Source organism: Mirounga angustirostris, unplaced genomic scaffold (assembly GCF_029215605.1).
Source record: "Mirounga angustirostris isolate CCGP_5_RB_7025 unplaced genomic scaffold, mMirAng1.0.hap1 SCAF_2, whole genome shotgun sequence".
Taxonomy (NCBI): Eukaryota; Metazoa; Chordata; class Mammalia; order Carnivora; family Phocidae; genus Mirounga; species Mirounga angustirostris.
In genome coordinates this window covers 35,276,742-35,289,283 of record NW_026991710.1, presented here as the reverse complement: position 1 = coordinate 35,289,283, position 12,542 = coordinate 35,276,742, and the positions used below count along the sequence as shown (strand labels likewise).

Sequence of the window (12,542 nt, the reverse complement as noted above, 5' to 3'; positions counted from 1 at the left end):
CTGCAAAGTAGATAATTTATTAATATTAACAGGACAAACATGTTTTACAAAAACATAGCAATGTCCTAGGTGAGTACTCAACATTTTTTCCTATGATACTACTCAAAAAAAATTTTTTTTTAAGTTTTGAGATGACTGATCTAATTTCATTCTGAGAACGACCCTACTTAGTCCGTATTTTTAACCTTATCTTGCAGGTTAGGAAATTCTTAGGAAAGCCACTTGCTGAAGGACACATATCGAGTGGTCAGCAGAACAGGGATTCAAATCCCAGTTCTGCCTTAATTCCAAATCCCATGTTAATAATCCGTATGTTATTCTGTGGGTTTGGTTTAGAAGAAAGCAAGAATGTACATAAAGTGTTGTAAACTTGAGAGATAAAATGTAACCAAGCATGTTGGTTGCATAATCACCAGCTCAGCACTTGAGAGGTACTGGTGTGGTTGGGACATGTCCACAGAGCCAACGAAGGGGCCTCTGTGCACCCAATTTTCCTTAAAAATGGGGACAGAAGTTTGTTTTTCATGATTTTCCCTCAACTCATCTTTAGAATCGTATTTAAAATTTTTAAGTTTCCCTTTGTTCACATGCGTCTCCTTTCTGGCCTGATAGATCTCTTACTATGAGCATTTCAGGGTAGACTTTCCACACTGGATATTGCTCTCTTCTCTCTCAGAGAAGATGGATGTTGTTTTTGCAGGCTACACCCAGTCGCCTCTCAAATCCTGATTCCTTTCAGCTGGGTGTGTGAATTCTGACCTTATTTGGCAAGCCCTCGGCTGCGTGAGAGTTCAAGTATGATTTTCCGTGGTTCAAAAAGCACCAAGTTAAAATCTCCTTCTTGGCCTTGGAAAGATGAACCGGTTGCCTGATTTCTCCAGAGGCAGGCAGATGAGCCATCCCAGTGGTTTAATGCTCTTAGTCCTAGTGTTCTGTAGCCCTACATACATTGAAAGGCAAGAAGTACAAGGTTCTCCTTTTTTAAATAAAACTCCATTGTTATGTGCTCGAAGACATTGAGAAGAAAAACCACAAGGGTGAATTCTGACCAGTGAAATGTGGCACAGAGAGGAGCCCGGCAAACTTTGCGAGTCAGCACTATAAAATTACTAAGGATCACATACCCATCAGCGTATCCTGAGTCCAGGGTTACCATATTTTCAAGCTAAACAGGATGGTAACTGCCATAGCCTCTTAACTGGTCTTAAGGCCTCTGTTCTTCCTAATCCGTCCCTAGTCAGCCGCCAGTAATCTCTCTGGAATGTAAGTCTTATCCTATCCCTCTTCTAAAACTCTTCCTCACATAACCTTTGTCTTTGGAATCCTGCACAAAACACACCCTTCCTTTTCCATTCCCTCCTGGCTTTTCCAGCCTCATCTTTTTCCTAATTACTACTCTAAGTTTGAGACGACTAGTCCAATTTCATCCTTAGAGCAATCCTACCAGATTAGCATCATTTAAATCACTGCCACACCTCGTTTCATGTATTGTTCCCATCTTGTCTAAATGGCAGCTTCTCAAACACAATATGCTTTTGCATACTTCTGTCTTCACACTTGTGCTTTCTTCGTTCGGAATTCCTTTGCCCATCCTTTCCCCACCTTGGCCAAGTCTTAATTCTTCATTTAAGATTCAAGGTCAAGTGTCACCTCCTGTTGGACTGGATCTCGGAGCCATCCAGACCGAAGAGGAGATCCCTTCCCTGTGTGTCTCTTTTGTACCCACAAAAAAATGCTTTGTTTACATTTACGATCGTGTATAGCATATGGGAATATTACTTGGGAAGAACACTATTTTTCTCTGATGGTAGCCCTGTCTTACGTTTAAGAGATTTTGTCTGTGGTTGGGGATTGCAAGGAGAGAGAACTGGGTCCAGAGGATTCTGAGGCCGTGCTAAAGAAGAAGGGTAAGATTTGGACAGGGAAATACCCAGAGCAGTCAGGCAGGCATTCTGCAGAGGGGGGCCTGCAAACTCCGGCGCAACGGCCAGATGCACCCACTGCCTGGTTCTGTAAATAAAGTTTTACTGGAACACAATTACAACCAGTTGTTTACACAGTCTTTGGCTGTTTTCATGCCATTTTGCAGGGTTTAAGTCGTTGCAGCAGAGAATGCACAGCCCTCAAACCCTAAAATACTTGCCCTCTGTGCTCTTACAGGAGCATTTTGTCAACCTTGCTCTACCTACGCGGTTGTTAGAGCTCGGTCCTCAGGCCCTTAGCACCATTACCGGTGCATATTTCCGGGTCTCACCTCAGACCTACTCAGCGAGAAATTCTGGGTTTGGGGCCTAGTGATGTGTGTGTCCTAAGCCCTTCAGGTGACTGACAACCACCACTCGAGGCTCCTGGTCCCATGGCTACTTACTTGGGCCTTGATGCTAGCCAGGCAGCTGGGGTCTAGGAGAAACAGACACCAGTAAAAGGAAAGGAGGTACAATCAGAAAGCTCGGGGGAATCCCAAGAAGAATCTCTACTGGTACATTCAAAAATGTAGATTGCCCAGAGGAAGGAACTCATTGTTCGATCCCACCATTTTGCCAAGAACTACCTGCTCAGAGTGTATCTGTGAAAGAATGGGTGCAGGCCAGTGTGTGTGGAGAGGAGCCGGTCCCCAGATGTGCCTCCGGAGCCTGTAGGTGGAAACGGGGAAATAGGTGCACTCCGCAGGAGTGGCTCAGGACCAAGTCTGAAACCGATTCAGAGAAACAAAGTTACTACCAAAGACTGAAGAACAGAAACAAATATTTAAAAACTAAAAATGATTTGAATAAAATTCTAACTTTCGTTTAATCAGTTTTACTTCTCATTTGCTGTCTTTGGGTGTTTGTTGATTCCTGGGGTTTTGTTCTTACCATGGTAGCTCAGCTGAACCTCTGTTTGACCTTGGATAGTTTACTCAACCTCCCCAAACCTGTTAACTGAATTAATAAATGTAAAGCACTTGGCAGTGTTTGATACATTTTCTCTAGTAAGGAAATATTTCTTCATCTTCCCGCTCACAGTCTTATTTCATATTGAAATAGAGGTTACCAAATGTTGCTCATACTTATTCCAGTAGGAAAACTTTGCTTACCGACATTCTTTCTTTGCTTTAAAGAAACTTCTGCCAAATAGTCCATGTTGTAATCTGAAACCCAAATTGATATGAGTTTAATTATTATACTTTTTATTATTTAGAAATATTATCACAGACTTTGTAAAAATACAAAATAATCTAAGTACTAACCAAATATTTGCTAATATGGAAATAAGTCATTTTGAGGTTCTGTTATTTAGCAAAATATACATGTACTGGGAAAAACATAATTTCTAAATCCATCATAATACATTTTATCATATAGTTTTTAAATACACTGCATGAAGCCTTTTATCTTTACTAGGGTAGAAATTTTACATTTCTATGACTTTTTAAAAATTCTGCATACATTATGAACATCTGAAAGAGAAAATAAGATGCTTGAGGGCTTTACTAGGTGAATAAATATTATTTCATGATTTTTCAATGATAATTAAATCTACATTATGTCGAAGAGTCATCAACCTGAAACCTTTATAACTTTTGGCATAGTGACATTTTGAAAGTAAAATTAGTGTTTGAGGTTTTTTTTTTTTAATTCCATAAATGCCATGGGAATTTTATCACGTTTCAACACTTGCTGAATATGTAATTCCCATAGTGCCCATTAGTGGCCATCTGTGTAAAGTAATACATGTTTGGGATGAAATTGATTACGGCTTAAACACTCCTGTATTATGATCAGGAAAACACGCAAAGTTCAAATTTTTTTTCTAGTGGTCATTATGTAGCTAAAGATATTAATTTCCAGGGGCAGAACAGCCTTATCACTCAAGATCTTAATCTCACAATAATGACACCAGGGCCAAAGGAAAGGAGGCTGCAGAGCCTTCCACTAAAATTAGTAAGTGCTCTACCCAAGGAGTTTTTAGGATAAAAGGAAGATTAGCAGGCTTGAGAACACAGTTTTTCCTCTGTAGGCTTCAAAATAGACCCACTGCAATTTTGCTGAATATTCAGAACTGTTTCATCACCCTTTTTAGAAATTCCTGTTATCATAGTCACCCAAACTCCCCAAGTTAGCCTGCTTGTCGACTTTGAGCATATACGTCACTGGCCCTACCTCTTTAGTCCTTTATATTATTTTTACCTGGTTTAAAAAATATTTCTTTTTTACTTGTGCAAACCAGGTGCTTTCCTTCCTTCAAATATGGCTTCAATGCAGTCAGTTTATTTTTACTAGATTTGTGCATGGTAATGTATATCTTTATACTTCCTGAGCTCATTTCTCCCCTTAGAGCTACAAGATACACAAATATACTTGTTTATGTATTTCTAGTGAATGTGTTCACATCTTGGCTCTCCCGTTATCTACTTACCTCAGAGTTTTGTGAGACATCGCAAAAAAAATAAATTTTTAGGTTGGAAAATTTTGAGAGCTTGTATTACTGAACGATCCTTGTGATCATTAAAAAACCTTATGCCTTCTGTGGAATATTTGACATTTGAACCAGCTATATTCTGATCTTCCCTGGGATGGGGGCCAGGATGATTTAGCTGCAGATGCCCCAAAAGTAGCTGAACGAATGGGGATAGAATCATTGTCTAAATGCTGAAATACAGCAATTGTGATGTTGGCATACTTGTTGCTGAACTGTTCTTCCTTTTCATTCTTGAACTTCTTGATGATAATTATTCATCAGGTTATGATAGATTTCAAATCTGCTTCCCATTAAAGATAATAAAATAATACTATCTCCTTAAAGAAGGGAATTTGCCTTCCTGTCTTATGTATTATAAACTAAGAAGTCATGCATCAAGTGAATCTAATAGCTATAAAACTTATTTGGAGTATACTGAAAAGAATATGGTCTAGATTGCTGCAATACTTTATAACATTTAGATTTTGGACTTTTTGTTTTTTGTTTTTGTCATTCCCTCACTTTCACTAACTCAACAAACACTAAATGCTGACTGTCAGTGTTCTGGAGATGTAGTATAAAGATGAACAAGACATGGTCCCTACTCCTGAACAAAGCTATCAGTTGTACGTTTAAATAGTTAATCTGAATATGATAAATTAAGATGTCTAAAGATGAGCAAAGTTCTATCAGGGCGCTGCAGAGGGGGAAAACATGTTTTAGAAGTAAAACTTCAAAGAAGCAGTAACTTTTGAGTTTGGCCTTGCAGGATGAGCCAAGTTTCTCCAGGCAAAGTAGCGGAGGATGTGTTGTATGTATCTATAAACATACATGCATACATAAACACATGTGTATATAAACACTAATGCATACACATGCCCATCTGTAAGCACTGTGATAGAGACTCTTGGCAGGCTTATTTAACACCCATTCCCATCCCTCTTCTGTCTTGCCCATTACTGAGGCTGGAAAAGCTAAGTACTAATAGTTAAGGATGGTCATGTAAATATCAATAACGAAATATGGCCATATTTGAAAATCTGTGAAGGACTTTTAGAAATACTTTTGCTTTCAAATAAGAGATGGGTACAGTTGGCATTAACCCCTTACTTTTGTCTTCAGGTGTGGCAGTGCTAATTACAGCTGTGGCCGCCACCTTGAGATGTTGAGAGAGACATGCAGAGTGAATCTAATGCCCACAACTGCCTGTCCCAATACTACTTACGGAAGGAAAACAAAATCTTTATTTAAGCCATCGTTAGATTTTTTTCTATTATAGCCAAAAGCATTCCTAACTAATACATTCATAAACTCTCTCTCACTTACTCATGTGTATTTGCATATATTTTCCATGCGTACCAAGACTTAGGACTAATTTTAGACTTACACTTTGGCAAATAGTAAATGGAACTTAATGTTAGAAGGAAGAGAGGAAATGGAATGCTTTCTTTGTTATTACCAACTTGGACACTCTCCTTAGCACTTGATTTCCCTTGTATCTATACGGTCTTTGCCTGATGTTTTAAATAAAAAACGAAGGCAAGAAGGGAAAAAAACTTGATTAGAAGGATAAATGTTGGGGTGGATCATCTTGGTGGTTAGGTTACAGGGAAAAATCCAAGAATCAGTTGATTGTGACTTAGTTTGTCACTGGGCATTCCTATGTATTTAGGACCAAGAACCATTGCCTCCATCTATGTGGTGAGCCAGGTTTCCCTAACAACCAAAAAGTTGTTCTCTTTTTCCTCCATTTAGGAAGATGAGAGCAGAAACCATTCTTCTTCCTGGTGAGCAATTAGAAGAGCTTCCTGCAGAGCATATTGATTGTGTTCAGTCTTGTATGAAAGATGCCATCTTTAACGGACTCTGGGCTTCCACTACATAAATATGGAGCCATGTTAAAAGTGCCCAGCCTGTTCTTTCTTACAGACACTGATGCTATCTCTTGGTTTATTTCTCTCTCCCTCGGCATTTCGAGTTGTATGATATGTGTACGCTTTATGACACACATCAAATTACAATTTAATTATCTCAGCATTCTTTCTTTTTTTAATAAGCATTTATTCTTTCTTTTTCAAACAGGGCAGCAAGATTGCTTCTTTGCTCTGATCAACTTCCATAGTTTTTGTCTTTGCTATTTTTCAGTAGCTGCCCGCTCCTCTTTAACTCCCTTTTGATTTCCTCCTTCTATATGGCTTTTTGTTGTATTTTTGTTTTTGTAAGAATCCGTCCCCTACCTAGATAGAGAGGAGTAAGATAGCATAGTTCATGCCAAAGTACTGGATCAAAGTCCGGGATCCTTAAGAGAAAACTCAATGGAATAGTTGGAATTTATATCAAAGTCTATGTATTACCATTTAGTCTCTGATTGAAAGACATATACAGTTCAATTCTTAAAGAATCTGAACTGGTTTTTTTCTTAACAGTTTTTCCACTCCTTTTCCCCAGAATCTTCAGCTACTTGGAGCTACAGCCATTGAGGATAAATTACAAGATCAAGTGCCTGAAACTATAGAAACTCTCATGAAGGCAGACATCAAAATCTGGATCCTTACAGGGGACAAGCAAGAAACCGCCATTAACATTGGTAATTCACCTCATTCAAGCTTTAAATTGTGATGCTTTTTAACATGCTGACATGTTTTGGAAGATAAATTTGAGGGATTTCAAGATCTGAAAGATTGGGTTTTGTAAGATTTCCATATTTGTAATATTATTGGGCTTCTCTATTTACTTATGGCCCCAGTGCCCCTTAACATTTGCAGTGGTTGTGCATACAGCCAAACCTTAGCTCTTGTAACCGCAAAATAACCCTCTCTTACCTTTGTATCTCTGCCTACGCCCACCTCCCAGCCCTAATTGACACATGTAGATAAGATCTCTGCAGTTGCCTGTGAACGTCTGGAGGTTGGGATTAGGGCACACTTGTGTATTAGCACTAGTTTATGTGAACACAGGTTATTTCTGGGATGGGAAGTAAGAAGGTTGCCAGTTTTCATTCATCCTGCAGTTAATTCATTTTTCACAAAGAGATTTTATTAGGTAGCTCATGCTGCCATAGCAACATACTAGAGATGGTGTGGGTTCAACAGCAGAAATTTATTTTCTCATAGTTCTGGAAGCTGGAAGTCCAAAATCAGGTGTCAGCAGGTTTGGCTTTTCCCGAAGCTTCTCTTCCTGGCTTGCAGTGGCCACCTTCCCGCTGCGTCCTCAGCTGGCCTCTCCTCTGTAGATGCATGCTCCTGGTGTCTCCTCCTTTTCTTACAAGGGCCCCAGTACTGTTGGTTCAGGAACCCGCCTTCTGACCTCACGTAACTCTAACTTCTTGAAGGCCCAATCTGCAAATTATGTGGGTTAGGGCTTCAACGTGTAAAACAGGGGGAACACAATTCAGTCCATAACAGAGGTCTCATTGAGAAGGACGTTAGTATTTGGTGTGAGGCCGCATATAACTATATACTAGTTATATGCAAGAAAAGGTCACTCTTTTTTTTTCGTCCACGTTCAGTAATAGTAGGTTGCCTGAACACTGTCAGCCCTGACATAGATAAACCTCTGGATATTCATGATATGAATTACATCCAAAACTCTCCCAAAGCTGAAGAAACCATTCAGAGGTGTTTACAACATGAAACCACATTTTTAGAAAGTCATTGTCAAATATCATTAAGAAACATTTACCTAATATTCCTTTTAGAATGTTTAGTGATCACAGCATTCTGTAAATATAAAACTACAGATTTATAGTAAATTGCTGGTACTAGAGGAAAATTATTTTTTAAAAGACACTAGCTAGTAGAAGTATAAATCTGTAAGCTACACAAACGGTTAATTTTGATTATAAAAATTATCACTGTTGTTAGAGACAAATGGAAAGAAGATGTACAAGAATACAAAATGCTTTAGAGTTGGGAGACCTGAAAGACAAATATGCTGAACAGAAAACATGACTACAGATAGAGGGAGACTATATGGTGACAAAGAGTGATATCTGAAGAAAATTAAGTGATCCTGAAAATAGTTCAGGGCATGTAGCCATTATGACCGTTCCTGTGAAGAGTATGGTGGTGGTTTCTGGTAACATTTAACTTTTAGAGTCTTGGGTCATAATCTTTGGGGCCTTTTCCTAGAATAAAATAGTGAGATTCATTCATACAGCAAATGGTTACGGTGCATTGCACAGAAGGATTCAGTTTTAAATCAGGAGGTCAAGAAGAACTCACTGAGATGGTGACGTTTGAGAAACAACCTAAGAGAGAAGAGGGAGGGAGCTTGTCATTTGGATGATTAGAGAAAGCTGTCTTCTGTTCTGGAAAGGACAGAAATGCAAAGAGGGAGCGTAGGAGAAAAGGCCAGCAGTGTAACAGAGCCTAGGTTGGAAAGGCCTCCCAGGCCCTTGTGAGGGCTTTGCATTTAGTCGGAGTGAGGTGGGAAACCACAGGCTGGTTCTGAGCAGAGGAAAGACGTGGACTGACTTTCCTGTGAAAACAATCAGTCTGGCCACTAGGCTGGCTGAGAATGGACTGGAAGGGAAGCCGGTGTGGAAGCAGGGAGACCAGTGAAGAGGCTCTCGCATTAATCCAGGTGAGGCATGGTGGTGACTTGAACCTGGGTGGTAACAGTGAAGCTGGTGAGAAATGGTTGGAACAGGTATGTATTTTAAAGATGGAGCCCACAGGATTGGCCAATAGATTAGATGTAGGGCATGAGAGAAAGAAAGGACTCAGGCATAACTCCAAGGAGTTTTAGCCATAGTGACTGAAGGATGGAGTTGCCATTAACCAAAATGTGGAAGACTGAGGAGAAGCAGGTTTTCTGGGAGGAGATAGAGAGTCTTGTTTTTGGATCTGTTGAGTTTGAGTTGCCTGTTTTGTACCTCAGCATCTGCTGTTACACAGGTGCTGGAATGTGAGAGGCTGGAGTTTAGGAAAGAGCTCTAAGTGGGAGATCTGAGTTCCAGAATGTCAGTGTTTAGATGGTATATAAAACCATTGTATCAAATGAGCTCACAAAAGGAGTATCGATGATACTAGTTTACGTGTGATGGTCATATTTTAAACACCAGTCAGTGGGGCTTGCTTGTTTTCTCCAGCCATGTTCAGCTATACACAGATGGGTCCAAGGAGGCAGAGTTGGTTAAACCAGTGGGTGACTTTGCCCTGCAGCAGGTACGGCAAAGCAAGAAAGGACACGACCATAGAGGACATGACCACAGTCCAGGGGCAGGGAGATGGTGGTGCGATCAGTGGTCCAAAAGATAGTCTGACAGCCCTCCTGCACCTTCTCCAGAAACAACCATCAGCCTATCTTCTATTCCTCATGTTGGTCATCATGAAGGATATTCAATATAAATTTGTTAGTTTTCAGGACATTGAGAATCATTACCACTTTCTCTTTCCCTACTTGTTTATCAAGACAGCCTTAACACACCAAATGTTATCCTTGTGTCCCTCCAATAATGAGAGCATTTCTTTAACTTCCTACAAACCTGGAAACAGGTGACTGTCATCAAGTCCTAATAAAATAGATAAAACCTTAATTTTATCTAATAAAATAGATTAAAAATAAAATTTAGATGTTTTTATAGTATTATCACTTTAACATCTTCACTACTTTTCTTTAGAGAAATGAATGATATCAATTAATCTACTCTATGTTTGGACATAGGACACTCCTGCAAACTTTTGAGGAAGAATATGGGAATGATTGTTATAAATGAAGGCTCTCTTGATGTAAGTAAAATTATCCTTTAAAAAAAAAATCCTTTAATAACTTAATCATCTTGTAGTATTTTATTTTATATCCAAATAGCTGTGGAAATATTTGATCTTCCTTAGGTTAAAAGATACTTCTCACTCTTGTTCTGCTATAACATAATGTATACTGTTCTGAACCATGTTGAGGTAAATAGATTCCAGCTTTGTGTCCACGACAGCTAAAACAAGTTGCTAAATGATTTGCTTGATGGTGTGAGACAAAACTGCTTTACAAAAGCATTATGTCAAGGGGTTACTGAGTGACTGTGGTTTGTTCATATCTACCTGGGAATCTTTTTTAAAGATTGTATTTATTCATTTGAGAGAGAGAGAAAGCATAAACAGGGGGTGGGGAGGAACAGAGGGAGAGGGAGAAACAGACTCCCCACTGACCAGGGAACCCGATGTGGGGCTCCATCTCTGGGATCATGACCCAAACCAAAGGCAGATGCTTAACCAGCTGAGCCACACAGGCACTCCCTACCTGGGAATTTTGTATATTAAACATTTAATATCTGGGGCGTCTGGGTGGCTCAGTCGTTAAGCGTCTGCCTTCGGCTCAGGTCATGATCCCAGGGTCCTGGGATCGAGCCCCACATCGGGCTCCCTGCTCAGTGGGAAGCCTGCTTCTCCCTCTCCTACTCCCCCTGCTTGTGTTCCCTCTCTTGCTGTTTTTCTCTCGGTCAAATAAATAAATAAAATCTTTTAAATAAATAAATAAAACATTTAATATCTGCTTTAGCTTCCAGGGTTAATATATATTTTGTTTCTTTTAAAAAAAAAATCTGCAGGGGGCGGGAGGGATGGGGTGGCTGGGTGATAGACATTGGGGAGGGTATGTGCTATGGTGAGCGCTGTGAATTGTGCAAGACTGTTGAATCACAGATCTGTACCTCTGAAACAATGCAATATATGTTAAGGAAAAAAAAAAGAAGAAGATAGCAGGAGGGGAAGAGTGAAGGGGGGAAATCGGAGGGGGAGACGAACCATGAGAGACAATGGACTCTGAAAAACAAACTGAGGGTTCTAGAGGGGAGGGGTGTGGGGGGATGGGTTAGCCTGGTGATGGGTATTAAAGAGGGCACGTTCTGCATGGAGCACTGGGTGTTATGCACAAACAATGAATCATGGAACACTACATCAAAAACTAATGATGTAATGTATGGTGATTAACATAACAAAAAATTTTTTTAAAAATCTGCAGAACCTATTAAACAGCATGAATTCACCATTTCTTATAGGAAAGTCATGTTGTTTTTTTAATGTCCTAACTTCTGGGCTGAAATACAGATTCCTAGGACGTCCTTTATTCATGGCTGTGATCACATGAAGTTAAATTTGGGAAAGAGGGAAAGATTTGTTATGTGTACAGTGTCAAATAGAAGTTAAGCAAAAAAAAAAAAAAAAAATATGCAGGTCAAATGACCTGTAAGGATTTTAAAGTAAAGGTGACTATTTGTAACTTAAGGTGGAAGACAGAACAGGGGAGTGACTATACAACTGCTTAAAATAGTCACAGTGACGCAAAGAGCAGAGCCGAGAAGAACCTATTAGTAAGGATGTGGGCGAAGTGGAGGGGCCAAGTGCATAGAAGGAATGGTGAAGAGGCAAATGTTTAGAAGTCAGGTGGAGAACAGAAATTACATCTGAGAAGTGTTTGACTTCTGATCTTTGAATTGGAATGATGAGCTCTTCCTTATCTGTCCTCAAAACAATCCTTGTGATCCTTTTCCCTTTCTGGTGAAACCTTCGAGAAATGTGTAGTCTAAAGAATAATGCATGATTTTGAAACCATGAAAGTTGTTCACATCTTTAGTAATAAGTACAGTTTGTGAACCATGCTTTATTTTCTTTTAAGATTTTATTTATTTATTTATTTGGCAGAGAGAGCACAAGCAGGGGGAGCAGCAGAAGGAGAGGGAGAAGCAGGCTCCCCACTGAGCGCAGGGAGCCTGGTGTGGGGCTCAGTTCTAGGACCCTGGGATCATGACCTGAGTCAAAGGCAGACACTTAACCAACTGAGCCACCCAGGTGCCCTGTGAACCATGCTTTAATCCTAAAAACACAAACCAAAAAAACAAACAAACAAAAAATCCTAGCCTGTGGTTGGAAGACTTTCCTTTTTATTTATTCATCTAGTAGGCCTCTGCTAGCCCCGAGAACACACCACTAAGCAAGCACTCAGTGGACTCTGCCTCTTTTGGCTCACAGTGTCTCTGTTCCCTACACCCATATTGTTAATTTTTGGTTTATTCAAGTTACGATGTTGTGAAAAATTATAACTGTGATAGCCCTGCCCTTCAAAAGCTTACAGATGATAGGGAAGTAAAATGCATACAAGTAACA

General features: G+C 39.7%; 1 protein-coding gene across 8 annotated transcripts in view; it reads left to right on the top strand.

The window, feature by feature from the left end:
- The window catches only part of ATP8A1 (ATPase phospholipid transporting 8A1), a 219,181-nt gene that overhangs the window by 124,729 nt on the left and 81,910 nt on the right, over positions 1-12,542 (top strand). For all 8 annotated transcript variants that reach the window (XM_064584427.1, XM_064584425.1, XM_064584430.1 and 5 more), the window contains 2 exons: positions 6,889-7,027; positions 10,108-10,172. In XM_064584427.1, the coding sequence (XP_064440497.1) occupies positions 6,889-7,027; positions 10,108-10,172 (204 nt within the window). The remainder of the gene's footprint in view (positions 1-6,888; positions 7,028-10,107; positions 10,173-12,542) is intronic.